Genomic DNA, 16,465 nt, shown 5'->3' with positions numbered 1-16,465 from the left:
GGCGGGATAACGATGTACAACCCGGAAATACAAGTGCTGTTGACATTTCAGGGAAGACTGGGTTACATTGAGTTCGACCCCGAGAAGCGATGGGTAAATATATGAATATATGACTTCATTACCCTGCTGAAAAAACATAAGCCTGCATTATTTTCTTCTATGCCCACATGAAGCTCAATAGCGGCATGTCTGCTTTTTTCCCCGAGCTGTTAAGGCTCGTCGTCACATGTTATCAGCTCCTCGCTGCTGTATCAGTATTTTGTCTGTGTTAGCCGCTTGCTTGTCCCCCCTCTTTTCCTGCACGCTTTCATTTAAAATCGTATCGATTGTTGATGGCTGTTGATGAGTATAGTGACCACTGCATAGTGTTCAATCAGCCAGCCGTTTTTGAATTAGTATTCATCGGGAGTCTGGTTCAGGTGTGTATACCAGCTGAAACTTTGGATGGTAACCTTGTGACTGTGTGCACCTTCAAGAGTATGTTGTGCAACTCCGCACATAATTCCATTATTCCCCTAAATAATCAGTGCCAGAGATCAAAACCTTCCACATTGAGATTCAAGGCAAAGTTGATCTTATTGATTTTCAGGAGACTACTCACTTCATTTCTCTCATCCCAATCATCACTGCTCTACTCTTATCTGTCTCTTGGTTATATCTCTCTTTTCCAGTGGCTTTGACTGTATGGCTCTCACACTCTCTGCCAAAACCTAATCCCTCCTGTGATTATCACATAATGCTCTTGCCTTATTATCAAAATGGAGCAGATTTGGGTTTTGTTGTTGTTGTTAAAGACTGATGGGCTCAAGCTTAAAAAAATGTTTAAAAAAAATTAAGCAGACAACGCTATTATGAGGAGAATGTGGACCGGCTGATTGCATGAGATTGTGGTGTGGTGTGATGTGGTGTGTGTGCCTCTGGAGCCAAACACTTACTTTGATGAGTGTGTTTTTTAAGGCAGTCGCACAAGTTAAACTAGGCTGTGATCTCACTCTGGGGTCATAAGGTTATTTTATACAGTTTCCAGATGAAGGCAAGTCTTAAAGGCACTATAATTATCAGTGCATATTTGGAGGGGGGAAAAAATCAATCCAACATTAATTTATTCCACAGTCTAAAAGCTACAATGTATAGTGTCAATCCTTTTAATGAATTTTGGAAAAAGAATGTTCATATTTGCAATTTAAAGTAATAAAAGATTAGCATTACTGTTCAATCTAAATTTTACAAGGTCAAATAGACTAAAAGGAACTGGAAGGCACAAAGATTTCCATTTTTTACATATGTGTTGCTGGAGCTCCAGCATGCTAATCTAACTATAATATAGTCTATATTTCATGTTTAGTTGTCTGATAATAATATATAATGTGTAAATTACTAGAAGGTATTTTGTGTTACTTTTGAAGGAAATCAACCAATCACACTTTGAATTAGACATGCCGAATGAACTCTTACATGTAGCACCAGCACCATGAGTTTGATTGACAAACACATCCTGCAGTAGCCCTCGCATTCCTGTAGATTTTATTGGCTTGTCCTCAGTTAACCATCACATTTTTTTCCCTTTTTGTTTTTTTAAAAAGCTAAAATGTTTACTCTTTTATTGTCTGTGTTTTTTCATGCATAAAGAGAGGTCAAGAAATGTGCAGATCAAATATTCCTGAGGATAACACTTTTTATTTGCATGAGTTGCTCTCTCATTGACTCCTCTGAAAGACACAACTTTGGTTCTCTCATTTATTAGCCATTCTGCTTTTTTTTTTTTTTTTCGCATTCATTGTGCCTCTCTCTGTGCTCTAAATGTTTCATGACTTTTTAAGTTGTTTTTCTGCAAACCCTTGAACTTATTACTCATACAGCCTTAGCATACTCAACCTTGTACTCATGAAATCAATTAATTCTCTTAAATAATTCACCTTCTGAGCAAACCAGATTAAGCGGAGCACATTTTTTGTGTGTCAGATGTGGTGTTCTAACTGATGTGTAATTTTTTATTTTATTTTTTTTCCTCTCCTTTTTTTTTTGTATTCAGGCATTAACTTGGCTCCTACCCCAATGGCTTGGAGTTTTGGGTGATTAGAGAAAGAGGAGAGCCTTGATAAAGCATTAGTGTGTGACGCACACACAGCCCTAAGACCCCTCTGTGCATCTGCACACATTCATTTTTCATGAAACAGACTCATAACAATTAGTCTGGTTACCGCCTGGGTAATCTTAGTGTCCCCGTAATGCCTGTGGTCTGCTGTATGACATCACTCTCTTAAAAGTTCTAAATCTGACATTCTCATCCGTTTTCATAGTGAGGACATTAGCAAGCCTCGGCTAATAGGCCCCGCACTTGTTTCTGGCGAAAGAAGGGCAATAAAGCGAGGGAGCAGGAACGAGAAGGGGGGGGGACTGACTGACTGGAGCGCTCAGAGAAATAGGTTTTATCCACCAGAGCTTTTACACAAATTAATTTACATGAGCGAGAGAATAAAATGTAAAGTTGTAATCCAGCATGCTTTGCCAATGCATAGCCTATTTCTCGCTACAAGCATCATAGAAAGCCAAGTGAACATTTATGCATTATTTCAGCAAATACATTATACTAACAACCACAGCTAAGTGGTTAGGAATCTCAGCGCTACACCACACGAGGGGCTACATCCAGACTTCTAGCTGTGCATTTTCCAACCGGTGTGCAATGAGCACAGAAAAAGCAAAGTGCAATCCCCAAGAGACGTTCACCTTCCCAGCATCCCCCCCACAGCCTTTGGTCCCCTTGTCCTAAACAGTCTCACACCTCCCTAGACACCAAAGCCAAGGTCAAGAAGAAAGTGAGGCCTTCCTCTGTCTATAGGGTATTCCCTGGATGCCCACACCTCAGTAGGGCTGAACCACGTATGCTTCAGAAATGTTCCCTCCTCCATGATTGTGTCTGTCTCAAGGTCAGCTCCTAGGGAGAGGTTTGAGCTTATCTGCCCACCTACCCACGCTTTATTTTCCCTCTTTGGCTATCGTTTCCCCAAGTTTTTTTTTTTCTTTCACTATATCAGTAGACATTAGCTCACAGTTCCCAGTTGGCGGTTTCATGACGCTTTGTCTGACGTATCCATCTTTGTCTGTGTCTTTGCCTATCCGTCTTTTTTTTCGTTGGGTAGCTGTCATTACAGCCCATTGTCTAGTTTTCAGAGGACCCAGTGCAGCTGCAAGGCTTCAGACTGATGCGCTGTATGCTTTTGTTGCCTCATCTCTCCTTCCTCACACTGGTCATGGCCCCTTTTGCCTTGAAGCGGTGTTGCACTGTGTTCCGTGTTAGATTGGATATTGTTGTTGTTGTTGTTGTGGTTGTCTGTAAGCTATGGCAGTCAGCCTTGAGTCAGTGCGCTATCTTTGTCTGAACAAGATGCACAAGCTATGGAAACAAGGGGAAGGGAAAAAATAAAATAAACGCTCATATGACCTGAATCAAAATACCCTTTAACATACCCCGGAAAATGTTTTGAAAACATTTTTCACTGCTCTGATAGAACAGCAAGACCTCAGAAATATCAGGTGATTTTTTTTAAATTTTTATTTTTTCTGTTGTTTTTTTTCAACGACCTCTTCTAACTTGCCTTCTGACTCTCTTGGTTGTCAGTTATCAACTCTCCAAAAGAGGGCATTTAGTCTCATAGTTAGTTGGATGGCTGACCCACAAGAGAATTATAAAGTCAATATATCATTGTGTGTGTGTGGGTGTGTGTGTGTGTGAATACATCATGGAAGGAGTCTCTTTGCTCATATCCTTCTATATTTTTTCCTTGTGCGTGCAAATGCTGCGCTGTCTGTCCTCTCACCCACACCGTGTCATTACTCTGTAAACACTGGCATTGACTGTGACTTTTGACTATTACATAAGGAACATGGATTTCCAGCTGTCCGCGGTAAAAGCCCTGTAAATTCAAATGCTTAATTTTTATAGGCAGCCCGGCATTGACTGAAGTGTCTGCTTGTTATATATTTGGCAAGTGCTGCAAGTCTGAAGGGAAGCTGTCAATAGCAATCCCAGCTATTGATATGGCAGTGGGCAGGAGATTTTACTTGGCCCCCAACTCCAGCATCCCTCTGATCCCTCTACATCATAATTACATTAATATTGACAGACCCTTGACAATAGTCACATTACTATTGATAGGTGGTTGTCAATACTGTGTTTCCCCAAATAAAACATATTCATTCATAACTTGTAAACTGCTCGATAAAAGGCTTTGAAAAGACTATTGGACCCGGCCGGGTTTACTCTCCTGAGAGAGCTGCTGCTGTGACGGGGATTTCCACCACCTGGCGGTATATTTGCGTGCGTGTGTGTGTGTATATGTGTAACGGTGGGCTGATAGATTAAGTTTGCGCTGCATTAGAGCTCTGCATAGATCAAGGCTATGCTTGACATACATACATAGTCTCTCACACACACATGAGGACACATAATCTGCTCATTTTCTCCCATCAAGGGAAAAAACTTTCAGATTAGGCTAAACAAATAGTGCCTGTTTACTGGTTAGCAAACACACTCAGACTACGTCTCTTGCTCTTTCCCTTTTTTCTTCTTCTTCTTTTTTTAATCCAAACTCTATTCCCGTCACAGGCGAGGTTCTAGTCACCAAACATGGCAGCATTTCAAATACAGCTCAATGAATTTGTCATACCTGCTTACTTTAGCGTGAATTCACTCCTTTCATTCATTTGCTAATTCTAACTTAGTTGGACCGTGTATCCTAGCCCTATTGAAACATCTTGAATACACAGATGGTTGTGTGCACCACCACAATAAACCCAAGATTTGCCTGCGCACGTTAGAATTTTATTTTTTTCACCTCCTCAAAACGTCTAAAGTGACCATCATCTCTCTCCTTCTGTCAAAACTGCCATATTTACCCGGCTGAAATCTCTTTTAAAGCCTCGTGACAAATCCTGTTCGGCGAGACACAAAAGTCACTGTCAAAAAAAGGCCTCTCTGTCTCTCTCTCCCTCTCTCTCTGTGGCCTTCGTGCTCTGTCTCTCCCTGCATTAGTTAGTCTTTCACTTCTTTAAGTATTTCATTTGAGGAAATGGCAGATAAAACTGGAGAACTGTGAGCGGTTTGGAAACGTATGCAGCACTAAATAGCCCTGATGTCACAATGGCGAGATCCCATATGGAGTCGAATCGAGGGGAGAGAAAATTGTTCCACATTTGGCAGATGTTTACGGTGTACCAGAGACTGTGCCGTTAGCCTAATCCCTAGTGATGTGATTTGTACACACACCCCTATCTCTAGAGGGAGCGGGCACCAGGAGCCCCTGGGCTTCTGCTCCTGTGTGTGTGTGTGTGTGTGTGTGTGTGTGTGTGTGTGTGTGTGTGTGTGTGTGTGTGTGTGTGTGTGTGTGTGTGTGTGTGTGTGTGTGTGTGTTTATATGCAGGGGAAAGCAGTCTAAGACCCCCTGCTCCTCTGCATGGCAAGGCTCTAAGGTTGCATTAAGGACGGGTTTTACATGTGAAAAGTGATTTCCCTTCCTGTGTATAAAGACAAAATGACCTTCCTAACAGGATGGGCTTCACCTCCGGAGCCTCAGCCCTCCCAATGACCGAGTTGTCCTTTTAATGGTTGAGCCTTGGTGTATATTATGTTCATGATTTGAATACATTAAATATGCTATTGTTTATACATTAATAACGTATTAACTGATGTAAATGCTTTAAACATTTATCAGTGTTGGGGGGAAATGACCTTAATAAACGACTGTTTTTTGTGGGGGTTTTGGCTTTTTATCTGATTTCGGCCTGTATTACATTCAGTCCTTTTTTTTAATTCTTCCATTTCTGTTTTTAAAGCATGTCTAACCATTTGCATGTGGCTGTCCTTGTTCACTCCAGGAAAATGTCATTTTCACAAAGTTTGCTTTGTCAGAGTAATATTTGGTGAATCATAGTATCATAATATCTAAGACGGATGGGCCAACATGAACAGAAACTACATTCAGGCTGCAACAAGAGCCCAGTCACTTTGTCTTTTTTTCTACTGATTAAAATATTGAAAAGAACATGTTGATATGTCCTTACTGTTTTCTGTTTTTTGGGTGTTTGTGTTTTTTCAGCAGGGTTGGGAAGTGAGAATGACCAGAAAAAGACTGCTAGAAGTCACGGCCCCCACTTTGATATGAACCCACAGACCCCGGTACTGCGTATCAGTCAGCTGGATGCCCTCGAGCTAGACTCAGCCCTTGAGCAGCTAGTGTGGACTCAGTTCTCGCTGTGCTTCCAAAACTGCCGCCCAGGCTTCCTCACTCCTCTGGAGCCTGAACTGAGGGTTTTGCTTCATTTGCTCCTATGGAGGTTCACACTCTATTCTAACAGTGCCACGGTGGGGCAATCTTTACTGAGCCTGCGCTACCACAGCAAATTTTCCCTGTCTCCCCGTTACAGGCCTTTATCCCCCAGGCAGAAGTTAGGTCTGGCCGTGCTCACTGCAGGGCCCCTCTGGCTCCAAGAGCGTTCCCACAGGCTGCTGCCGTACTTGGGTTTGAGTTCACAAGGATCTGGGTCTGAAAGAGAGAGCGGTTTGCTCCATCAGGGTCTCCGTAATGCGCTGACGCTTGTTGCTGGTATTGTTAAGTTCACAAATCTGATCAACTTCCTTGTGTTCCTAAGGAATGGCCGGCATCCCATCCTCGCTGAAAGAATCACAGGAGCTCAGACGGTTTTCAGTAAGCCAAATGTGGCCCGGGAGGTAAACTACAAGTTCATGAACCGAGAACTACTTTGGCATGGCTTTGCAGAGTTTCTCATCTTCCTGTTCCCACTGATCAATACAAAGAAACTGAAGGCAACAATACTGTCTGCTGTGTTTGGGGGGGAAAGTGCAAGCGGGGAGGGAGCAAGGGAAGGGCAAGAGTTGTGGAAAGAGTGTGGACTGTGCGGAGAGTGGCCAACCATGCCTCATACGGTGGGATGCCAGCACGTTTTCTGCTACTACTGCATTAAAAGCCACAGCATTGCCGACCCTTATCTCACTTGTCCCAAGTGCGGGGCAGAAGCAGGGCAGCCCAAGCTGGTCAAGCTGGAGGTGGAGATGACTGACAGGTGATAATCATCTCACACACAGAAGAAATGAAATGAAGTTGCTATGAAATTTCAGCTGGCTTTTGTTTGGTTTTGTTTTTAAAGGTTTTGTCATGTACAAGTTTATAATTAGACTTATCTCCATGATGTCATTTCTGAACACGCATCAGCCTGTGATGTTTAATGTATATGTGCACATATTGACAGTCTGCTGCCCCTTCTGTTTTTCCAACTGGACTTTGGAAGGAACTATTTGTCTTTGGTGCACTGGACAGACTGCAGAGAACGACACAGAGCATATATTTGATGAGTGAACGTGTTGATTTATGCTCCAAATTGGCTCTGTGTTGACGTGTGTGTATGTATGAGTGTGTGTGTGTTTGTTGAAATGGGAATATTTGTTCTGATGAAAAATGCAAAAAGTCAGCTGAATAAATAATGGGAGGAATTTCTGATGCCTCTCATCATGGCCAAATTAGCATTTGTTGTGTATTTTGTGCCTAAATTGTATTTCAACATCATTAAAATTGATAGAGTGCTACCTCTTGGGTGTTTATTTAGTTAAGTGGAGGAGAGAGAGATGAGGGAAAGTTATAACAATCAGCACACTTCTCTCTAGACAGGCCGGTCGTTCTAACTCCCATTATCCGTTTTCACAGCACCCCAACATGCTCAAGATCAAGGGGGCAGCCGGGGGCTTGGATTGACTCACGCACACACACTTGACAGCCAGCCTCTCTTTTCCCTTGGCCTTTCTCTCTTTTGCTGCATTTCCATCTCTCTCTTTCTGTAATCTCCAGGGCCCTCGCCCCTATAAGACTGTAGTAAACTGTACCAAAACCCTGGCAGTCGTCTCCTTCCTCGCAGGCGAATTACTCTCTAATCCCTGTAATGAGTCCAAAGATGCTTATTTATGCTGGAGTTAACCTCTACCAGTGAGCCCAGCCCCGGGCCAAACTCACCCCAGCTGAGTGAAGCCTTTCCTGGGCTGACAAGACAGGAGCGGGGTGGGGAGGCTACCTCCTAACTCTCCTTCCCACCCCCTCCTCCCTTCCCAGGCTCTGATCACTAGTACTTAATTGCTGATTGCTGAGACGATCAATCGGAACTGCAGGCGTGATAGAAAGCCTATTGCCAAGGAGCTCGTCTCAAATCTACCAGCTCAGAAAGACATTTGCACTCAGATGAGGTTAATGTTTCCCTTGGACAGAGAGGGTAAACTTAAATATCTGTCCTTGTGTGGTATATGAATTCCCTGAAGAATACTAGCTGGTTGCACTGGAAGGGCTCATTTTAAATTATTTATTACTGACCAATGTGATTTTGATTTCTCCCAGTGTTTCAGCAGGCCTTTAGAGTATATGTCCTTGGTGGTAATGCAAGGCCAAAATTAATTATTTTGTATGTGTTTGTGTGGTTTGGTTTTTTTAGAGCACCTACAGAAATAGAGGTAGCCCTTCACCAGAATAAAATAAAATGTACACCTTGGAGGAGGGGGGGCACGTTCTACATGATTAGTTTGACATTATGTAAAAAACACAGGGCTCATCACATGGATACTTGAAAGTCCTACTTTACATCAAGGACATTTTGACTAATGAATCCAACACTAATGCATATAAAGTCAGGGACAGGAGAGAGTTGTCAATATTTTATGCACTGCATTACATTAATGTGCAGCAAGTCCCAGGAAGTGAGATTAAGGAGATGTTTGAGATTAAGGATGCATATATGATCAACCTTAATGCCACTGGGACACCGGGTCATTGTCTTTACATTCAGACATACTTAAAATCCCAACCTTTTCACTGACATTACTCTACAACTCTAATTGAAGTCCCCCAATCCCCAGGAAAGTGAAAAGATAAAGAAGAAACACTGTATTAAAGTCTATTAATTGAGTTAGGCCATGGATTGCATTAGTTGGAAGTTGGAACAGGGCTCTGGACTTACGGAAGGTAGCTTGGGCTCAGTTAAGCCTATCTGTCTTTGGATCTCTTCTAATTCACAGGCTCCATGTGGAGAAGAAAAAGAGGAAGAAGCCCAGATTCCCAGCGGCTATGCAAAGCAATCTGCACATTCACACGCAGCCATTTAGGGAGCAAATTGGCCCTGTGCCCCCTCTGACGATGGTTTTAAGAGAAAGGGAATTAGGGCGTTGAATCCCTAACTAGATCTTCTCCTTTGATGAGCCTCTTCATCCGCCTGTCCCTCATCTCCATTTCTTTGATGTGAGGCGTTGATTTTCCTGATTAAATAGTTTTTAAAGTAAAAAGCTCTTCTCTGGGCTCTGTAATACTGGGTACTTTACTTTACCTATTGTAGGTCCGTTTGTGTGCATGCTTGTTGAATGGTCCATCTGTGGTATTCTTTAATTGGAACAGAGCCCTTGGCTTGCAGATAATAATAAGGGTAGTACATGCATATTTTTCTCTGAGAAAGAATGTTATCATTTAAGCTTATGTCTGGCTTTTACCTCTTCATTTGAAATGGCTAGAAGGACTCATCGAGCCCTCTGAATTGCTAATTAAATTAAAGAGTAAAAACACATGTGCTTTTTCACTTCAGCTGAATTCCATCTCCGATCCCTATGCTGCTGCTGGTGAAAGCTTTTACCTGCTTTTCAACAGGTAAGGGAATTACATCCCTCTTGTATTGGGAGATATTTCCAACAACTGACAATGCTTTTAAAGAGTGAATGACATTATTTTCATGCCAAGAAAAGATGAAACAAAGCTGCAGCATTTATTTGATTTTTGACACCTGTGTTTTTTTTTATTTGTTGTTGTTTTTTTCTCATGGCATGTCCAATATGTCAATAGGAGTTACAAGTATCTCATATTTCATCTATTCAATAAAAGACATGCCAAACATAAAACAGCAAAATTCCTCCAAGGTAGTGAAATCCTAGGTGTGCTGAAGTTCAGGGCTGCAGCCGCTGCAGGTACCTGTATTATGAGAGTTCTTTCAACACCTGCCGGGCTTTGGATACCACCGGGCCCAATTATCTTAGTCTGCCTCTTCTTCTTAACCACCTCTTCAGTCTAACAGGTCAGGGGGACAATCAATCACACCTAAAATAAGGAAGTAATTTCCTGAGCTTTTATCATGGTGTTGAGGTTTTGTCGGGTTGCATTTCACACCTAAAGAAAGACGAGGCAGTTCTGCTTTGGGAATATATATATATTTATAAAATTGGCCTTTTGTTTTTGGTTCTGAAGACCCAGGATAATTTGGGTTTTATATATATATATATATATATATATATATATATATATATATATATGACGTATATGTACAAACCAATACTTACTGCACAGAAGAGCAAATGCAAAGATCAAGAAAATACACAAAAAAGTATTCTATCTTATGATGCATGTCGATAAAGGTTGTGCTACTTTATTACTTTAAAAAGCTGTATCCTCCTCCACTGCATCAGAAATGCGCATCTTGCTCAGAGCATGCATGCAGACAGTCAGGGATGTGGTGGGTGTGTTCTTGTAAACTCAATATTACATGCTTTGATATACTGCGTATCTATTTTTTTTTTTTTAAATCTACCTTCTTCTTTTTTTAAAGTTGGACATTTTGTGCTCATACTGTAATTAATATATTTTTTCAAATATTCTCCAAGCTAATTGTGCTCTGGCATACATTACAAGCCCAGTATTTTCTTTCTTTTCTTTTGAAGGACAAATATTAAACTGCAGTGGTTTAAAACGATCAGAGACTTATATTTGAGATTCAAATATAACAACCAAGTAATTCGAATTTTCTGGATTATATTTTACATCCACTTACTTTTAAACTTTGGTTTAAAATGGAGCACTGTAACAAAAAATAATTTCCCCCAGGGATCAATAAAGTATTCTGATTCTGATTCTGATTCTGATTACTTAAAAAAAGATCAAAGCAACCTTACCGTACCTGTCCTGTGATTGGATGCTGGGACAGGTGTAGCAGAGATCTGGACAAATGACCTGAGGGTCTCATAATGGGGGATTATACTCTGGTGTGTTGTGTGCCTGCGGTAGCATCTTTCAAAACCAAGCCCGTTTTTATGTTTGTGTGCGTGTGTGTGTGTGTGTGTATATATACATCTTCTAGGCTGTGCATGCGTGCTTGGGCCATCTCTGTCCTCCTACTGATGTCTAGAACAGACTAAATGGGCAATAATCTGCACACATCCCTCCAGATGTCCCAGTGAATTTCCTGTGGCTTAAGGCACCAGCTGAGCTCTTTGGAAGTCTCGATAACTTCTGCAAATGTGATTGAACCTCTGCTTCTTCAGGAATTTGGTGCAGGACACATTGTGCTTATTCCAATTTCCCCTCAAAGGGATGAAAAAGTGGGAATGTGCTTACTTCGAGTACTAGATCACCTATTGGTGCAATATTTCTCTTTTTAACAGGAATTCTACAGCAGGATGTTGAATATGTGGTGTGGTTTTGAGGTTGGACTGAAAACTATTCCTTTAATTATAAGATGGATATAATGTTTAGACTTGATTGATCTCTGGTAGAGATTGTTAAAACTAAGACTATACATGTGTTTCCATTAATATCCTCTTTTGTTTTTGTTTTAGTTGCAGATGTTAGCTGTCAGCAATAAAACAACATGGTGAGGTAAAAAAAGAGCTTTCCCCTCAAATGTCAATCAAATTTAATACTCAAGGCCCTAAATAGGAACCACCAAACACATGGTGCAAAAACAGCATGAATATCTGATCATGTCCTGCAAGCCTAACTAGATATTTAAAATCACTGGGCTAGATCTTGAGCCTAGTTAAAGAGGAAAATATGCAAAAACACAACAGTATAAGCATTTTCCTGGAAAGGAGTCTGATGTGGGGAAAGAGAAATCATGTAAAGATAGTATGGAGTTTCTGTCTGGGGGGAAGGTAACAAGAGGAATTTCTAAATTACATGTGTAGGCAACACTGAACAATGAGACAACAGCAGGCAGAAAAAGCCTAGCCCTGTTAAGTATGAGGCAGCCAGGTAATGACAATGTATTTGTGCATTTCAGCATCTCGGAATCTCCAGCTTGCCGGGGGAAGAAGGAAATATAATTTTTGTGGTTGCCATGGATACCTGCGTATGAAGGTTTTGCTGCGAGTCCCGACTCCTCGTGGAGATCAGTGAACCGCATGTGTCAGCCAGCATTAACCTGCTATGTCCAACAGATGCGCAGAGACAGACATGCACAAGACGGAATAATAAACACGCACAAACATGCGCATTAGGTTCCTCATCTCAGCATAAAGTACAATGCGAACTGCAGCCAGCTAGGCGTGCGCACACGGCTGCGAGCAGAGCTGTGCATTGTCAGAGCCGGTCTGGTGCTAGATACTCTTGAGTGAGCAGGGAGCAGTAAGCAGAAGAAGAAACACATGTAATGCTGTTCTGTTGTACTACATGAGGTGCAAGCGTCCGCTGTGGAGGGGTTTCTGTGTGTGATGTTGTCTAGCTCGTTTTTCACCGCTGTAATAACACTTACCTGCCATGCTTTCATGCCATACAATTCCCTGAATTTTTGGTAAAGTGCACTGATGATTTAATCATTGTTATGTGTTCATGTATGATGCTTTAGCTTTAAATTTAGAGTAGTCTTATGTGAACTAAATAAAGTACTGCTATTATTCCATTATAAATACTTGTAAAGCAAGAGTTCATTCTGGGGTGGCATGACTGTTAGGTTGCAGTGCAAGACCACTAATGTGAAGGTTGGTGGTTCAGTCCCTGGCTTCTCTAATATGTGTGTCTGCTGGCAAGATACTGAACCCTGTGTGTGTGTGTGTGTGTGTGTGTGTGTGTGTGTGTGTGTGTGTGTGTGTGTGTGTGTGTGTGTGTGTGTGTGTGTGTGTGTGTGTGTGATAACAAAATGTACTAAAAAGTAATGAGTGTGACTTTAGTGTATATAAAAACACCTTGAATGGTCAAAAAACCTAGAAGGCTGTTGGTCTGTACCTTGTAATGTGGGGTTTTAGTTGTTTGTTTGAATAACTTCAACTGAATCCTTGAAATAAAACTTGTGTTTACAAGCTGTTGGCTTTCCAAAAATAAGACTTTTGTGGTTTTTTGTGGCGCTAACAGATTACTAATACTAGATTGTTTTATAAGTAGATTGTTTTTAAATGAAAGTAAGGGGCATAAATTAGGATCACAGGTTTCCAAAATTCCAGCTAAGAATCAGCATCACAGCATTTCTGTTGCTTCCCAAACACGGCACACTTTTCTCTGCAGGCCCCCTACCAGACACTCTGGGCTCGTTGTCAAGTATTATGTTCTCAAGCGTTTGTGTTCGTCTTCTAAGCCAAGCTGCTGGAGTCCTCTTTGCCCCATCCGCAAAGGCCTACACAACGTTCAGCAGTCATATCTCTCCTTGTCTATCTGGGAGCCTGGCTTGTTTTCCCTCAAAGTCAAATTAAAAAGGTATGCCAGAAAAGAGAGCATATCTGCAATTCAGAACACATTTTTCTATCAGACAGGAGATATATTGCCGACTAAGTGTTGTCAGATGTTGGCAAATTCCACATATTTTTCATATCCGGCCCCCTGAAACTTGGGGCCACTTTAAGACTCAAGGCATATCATGGACAAAGACTGCGTTTGACCTTAGGAGCACAGGCAGGAATGAACCAAATATTCATTCTGTTTTCTGCGAAAATATTTTCTCTGATCTAAATGCAATATCACCAGCCATAAATCATTTAGGAACTCATTTGGAAAACACATTTATTCGGGGGGAGGTGTTCATCAATAAATGTGGCTCCTGTGGAAAGTTTTATTTATATATTCAAGTATTCTGTAGATTCAGTTATTCATGTATTCACTCATTCACAAGGCCCAGTCAGTGGATTTGCTTTTGTCACCGTGTGTGTGTGTGTGTTTGTGTGAGAATGTGTGCGTGTGTACGAGAGACCTGAGGCATAGCCCTGCTCTGGTGCATGGCTAGTGCTGTTCCCCAGGGGGCTCTCATCTTTTACTGAGCCTTGACAGAAGATGGAGGCTGGGAGAGGGGTCCGCTGCATTAAAAAGCCTTTACCTAGTTCTGATTTATCACCCCTGCCTCACACACTCACAGACACACACGTGCACACAAACACACAAACCCCGCTTGCCAGCCCCACACCATCTCACCATTCCTCGTCGCAGCTCAAATCTACACTCTATCAAACGCATGGACATATAGATGCATGAGCACGCACAATCACATGCACAGAGTCCAAGGGACACACATTTGCACACCATCAAACACATACTCATTCCATCATAAGATGGCTGCCTTGGAGAAAAAGTGAGGGTGCAAGGCGCCGCACTGCACCGCAGTGGTGATTTTGCATTTTAATGGTACCCCCCCCTTCTTCCGCCCCTCTCTCCCCTCAGTTGGTAATTCTGGTGAGTCGCAGGCTGGTAGGCAGCAAGCCACCAGCTACCTCATCACAGGAAGACAGAGTGACACAATTACAGGACAGCATTTCCCAGGTACGTCACCTGCAAATGGTTACATTTGATTGTGACCGCCTCTGAGGAGGCAGCGCAGGAGAGCAGGAAAAGATGGGTTTTTTGCTTGCGTGTGCACCGGGGGATGAAGTAGATTGTAATTATGCAACAAAAAGAAAGCACAGAGTCTGTAGAGGACACCTATCAAGCATGAGCCTTTAACTGCGCATGAAGACAGGCACAAATAAAACAAAAATCTCACTCAATGCAATAAGTGAGACATGGACAAAGGTAAACACTGTGTTTAGCTGCATTACAAGCAGCGCAAAAAGATGCAGAAGTAAAACATGCACACATGCACACACACAAACACACACATAGAAAGCATAGCACTATGTCCTTGAGAGGGTCCAAGACATGGTAATCATATTCATTCATTCGTTCATACATATGGGTGGAATACATTTGCTCCATCTCTCCGCTCGAGTTATTGCATGAGTGCTGATAAAAACTCAGGACAAAGAGGAAAAAAAGAGAAAAGACACAGGGAATGAATTTGATCACTGAATAAAGACTTTTTCCCTCTAAACACACATTTATATGAGCTGACTGCACAAGAAGCTGCATATTTAGCGCTGCTAATTTTTATCATTGTGCTTTTTTGGTAAACCATAGTGAAATCGTCATCTCTACAGTCACGTTTCACCACAAACAAGACAGATAAGAGAGTTTTGGATTTTTGTCTGTGCAGATTTTCTGTTTCCAAGGCCCACAGTGTAGCCATTCACATAACAGAAAATATTTTGGGGGCTGCAAAGGTGTGAAGAGGCCAGCAGAGAAAATGGTAAAGCTGAAGTCCTTTGCCTTGTTGACGTTAATGTTAAGGATGTCTTATAGGCTTTGTCCATGTGTGTGCGATTAAAAGAGGCATCTGACGCTCGTTGGTGTGAAATTTATATTTGAAGCAAGGTCTTCCTCTTTCATGCGCAGGCTGTGTGTGTCTAATACTACATGCACATATTTGTGGAAGGAAACGAAGGAGGAGGAGGGGAGAGGTGGCTGGTAATGGAATAATTTCTCATTTCTTGCAATAGAGGCTGCTGGTATTAGAGAAATTATGATAAGTTCAGCCTGAAAATGGGAAGAAGTCATTTGTTTAACTTCTAGGTCTATGGATTTTTGAAATAGGTTAACATAACAACAATATGACAAAGAGAAACCTTTTTTTTGTCTGTGAAGATCAGCTGTCTGTCACCTCCACCACCCCGGTTCACGTTTTAATCTATGTTTTTATGTGAATTTGTCTGATTTACAGGATGCGTCAAGCCATTTAAAAGCAGTGACATTAGCGCTGGTGAATTGTGCCGTGTGTGTTCCAGTGTTTGTGCATATGCTGAGGAAATGGAGAGTGAGAGGAAGGCTGCTGCAGCTGTTGCCTCCAAAAAAAAAAACAGTAATTCATTGTTGGTCATGCTACAATCTAGATTACATTTCTCGCAGCTTAAAAGTGTATTTCCCCATAAATAGCAATCTACGACTCATAAAAATTCATTCTGCTTCAGCATAAACAATCCTCTCGTCCTCTCACCCTTGCATATGTGTATGGGTGTATATGTGTGTGTGTGTATTCATGCATTTGTCTGCACGGCATAAACAATCCCTTATACTCCCGTCAGGAACACAGAGTGATCCATCAGTTTCTCCACAGAAAACCAATTTCACTGGAGATGTTCAGTTTTTCTCCGACACACCACCTATCGTCGCAGAGAGACAAAAAAAGGGGGGGAGGATGAGAGAAGGACACTCACATACACAGAGTAGAGGCAGATAAAGAAGAAAAAGAATGGCGAGGAAATGAAAAAGGGAAAAGAGGTAGGAACTGAGCAAAACTGTAATGAAAAGATGGAGGAGTGAAAGGAAATATGAAAGACTCATCTCGATGTGTTTAATCGGACAGC

General features: G+C 41.8%; 1 protein-coding gene across 2 annotated transcripts; it reads left to right on the top strand.

Moving 5' to 3' along the window:
* The first annotated feature begins 21 nt into the window (after positions 1-21).
* On the top strand, positions 22-12,921 carry pex2 (peroxisomal biogenesis factor 2). 2 transcript variants are annotated; one of them, XM_085418488.1, is made up of 3 exons: positions 22-93; positions 6,099-9,692; positions 12,091-12,921. In XM_085418488.1, exons 1-2 carry the CDS (start codon positions 90-92, stop codon positions 7,085-7,087), a joined length of 993 nt encoding a protein of 330 aa, XP_085274614.1. In that variant the 5' UTR covers positions 22-89; the 3' UTR covers positions 7,088-9,692; positions 12,091-12,921. The 2 variants fall into 2 exon arrangements, with proteins under 2 accessions (XP_085274614.1, XP_085274615.1); XM_085418489.1 differs by lacking the exon at positions 12,091-12,921 and having other exon boundaries at positions 23-93; positions 6,102-7,619.
* Positions 12,922-16,465: the final 3,544 nt, after the last annotated feature.

Source organism: Rhamphochromis longiceps, linkage group LG9 (assembly GCF_057381845.1).
Source record: "Rhamphochromis longiceps isolate RC_006_pf linkage group LG9, R_longiceps_female_GT1.1, whole genome shotgun sequence".
NCBI classification, from domain to species: domain Eukaryota; kingdom Metazoa; phylum Chordata; class Actinopteri; order Cichliformes; family Cichlidae; genus Rhamphochromis; species Rhamphochromis longiceps.
This window is presented reverse-complemented; position numbering and strand designations above follow the sequence as displayed.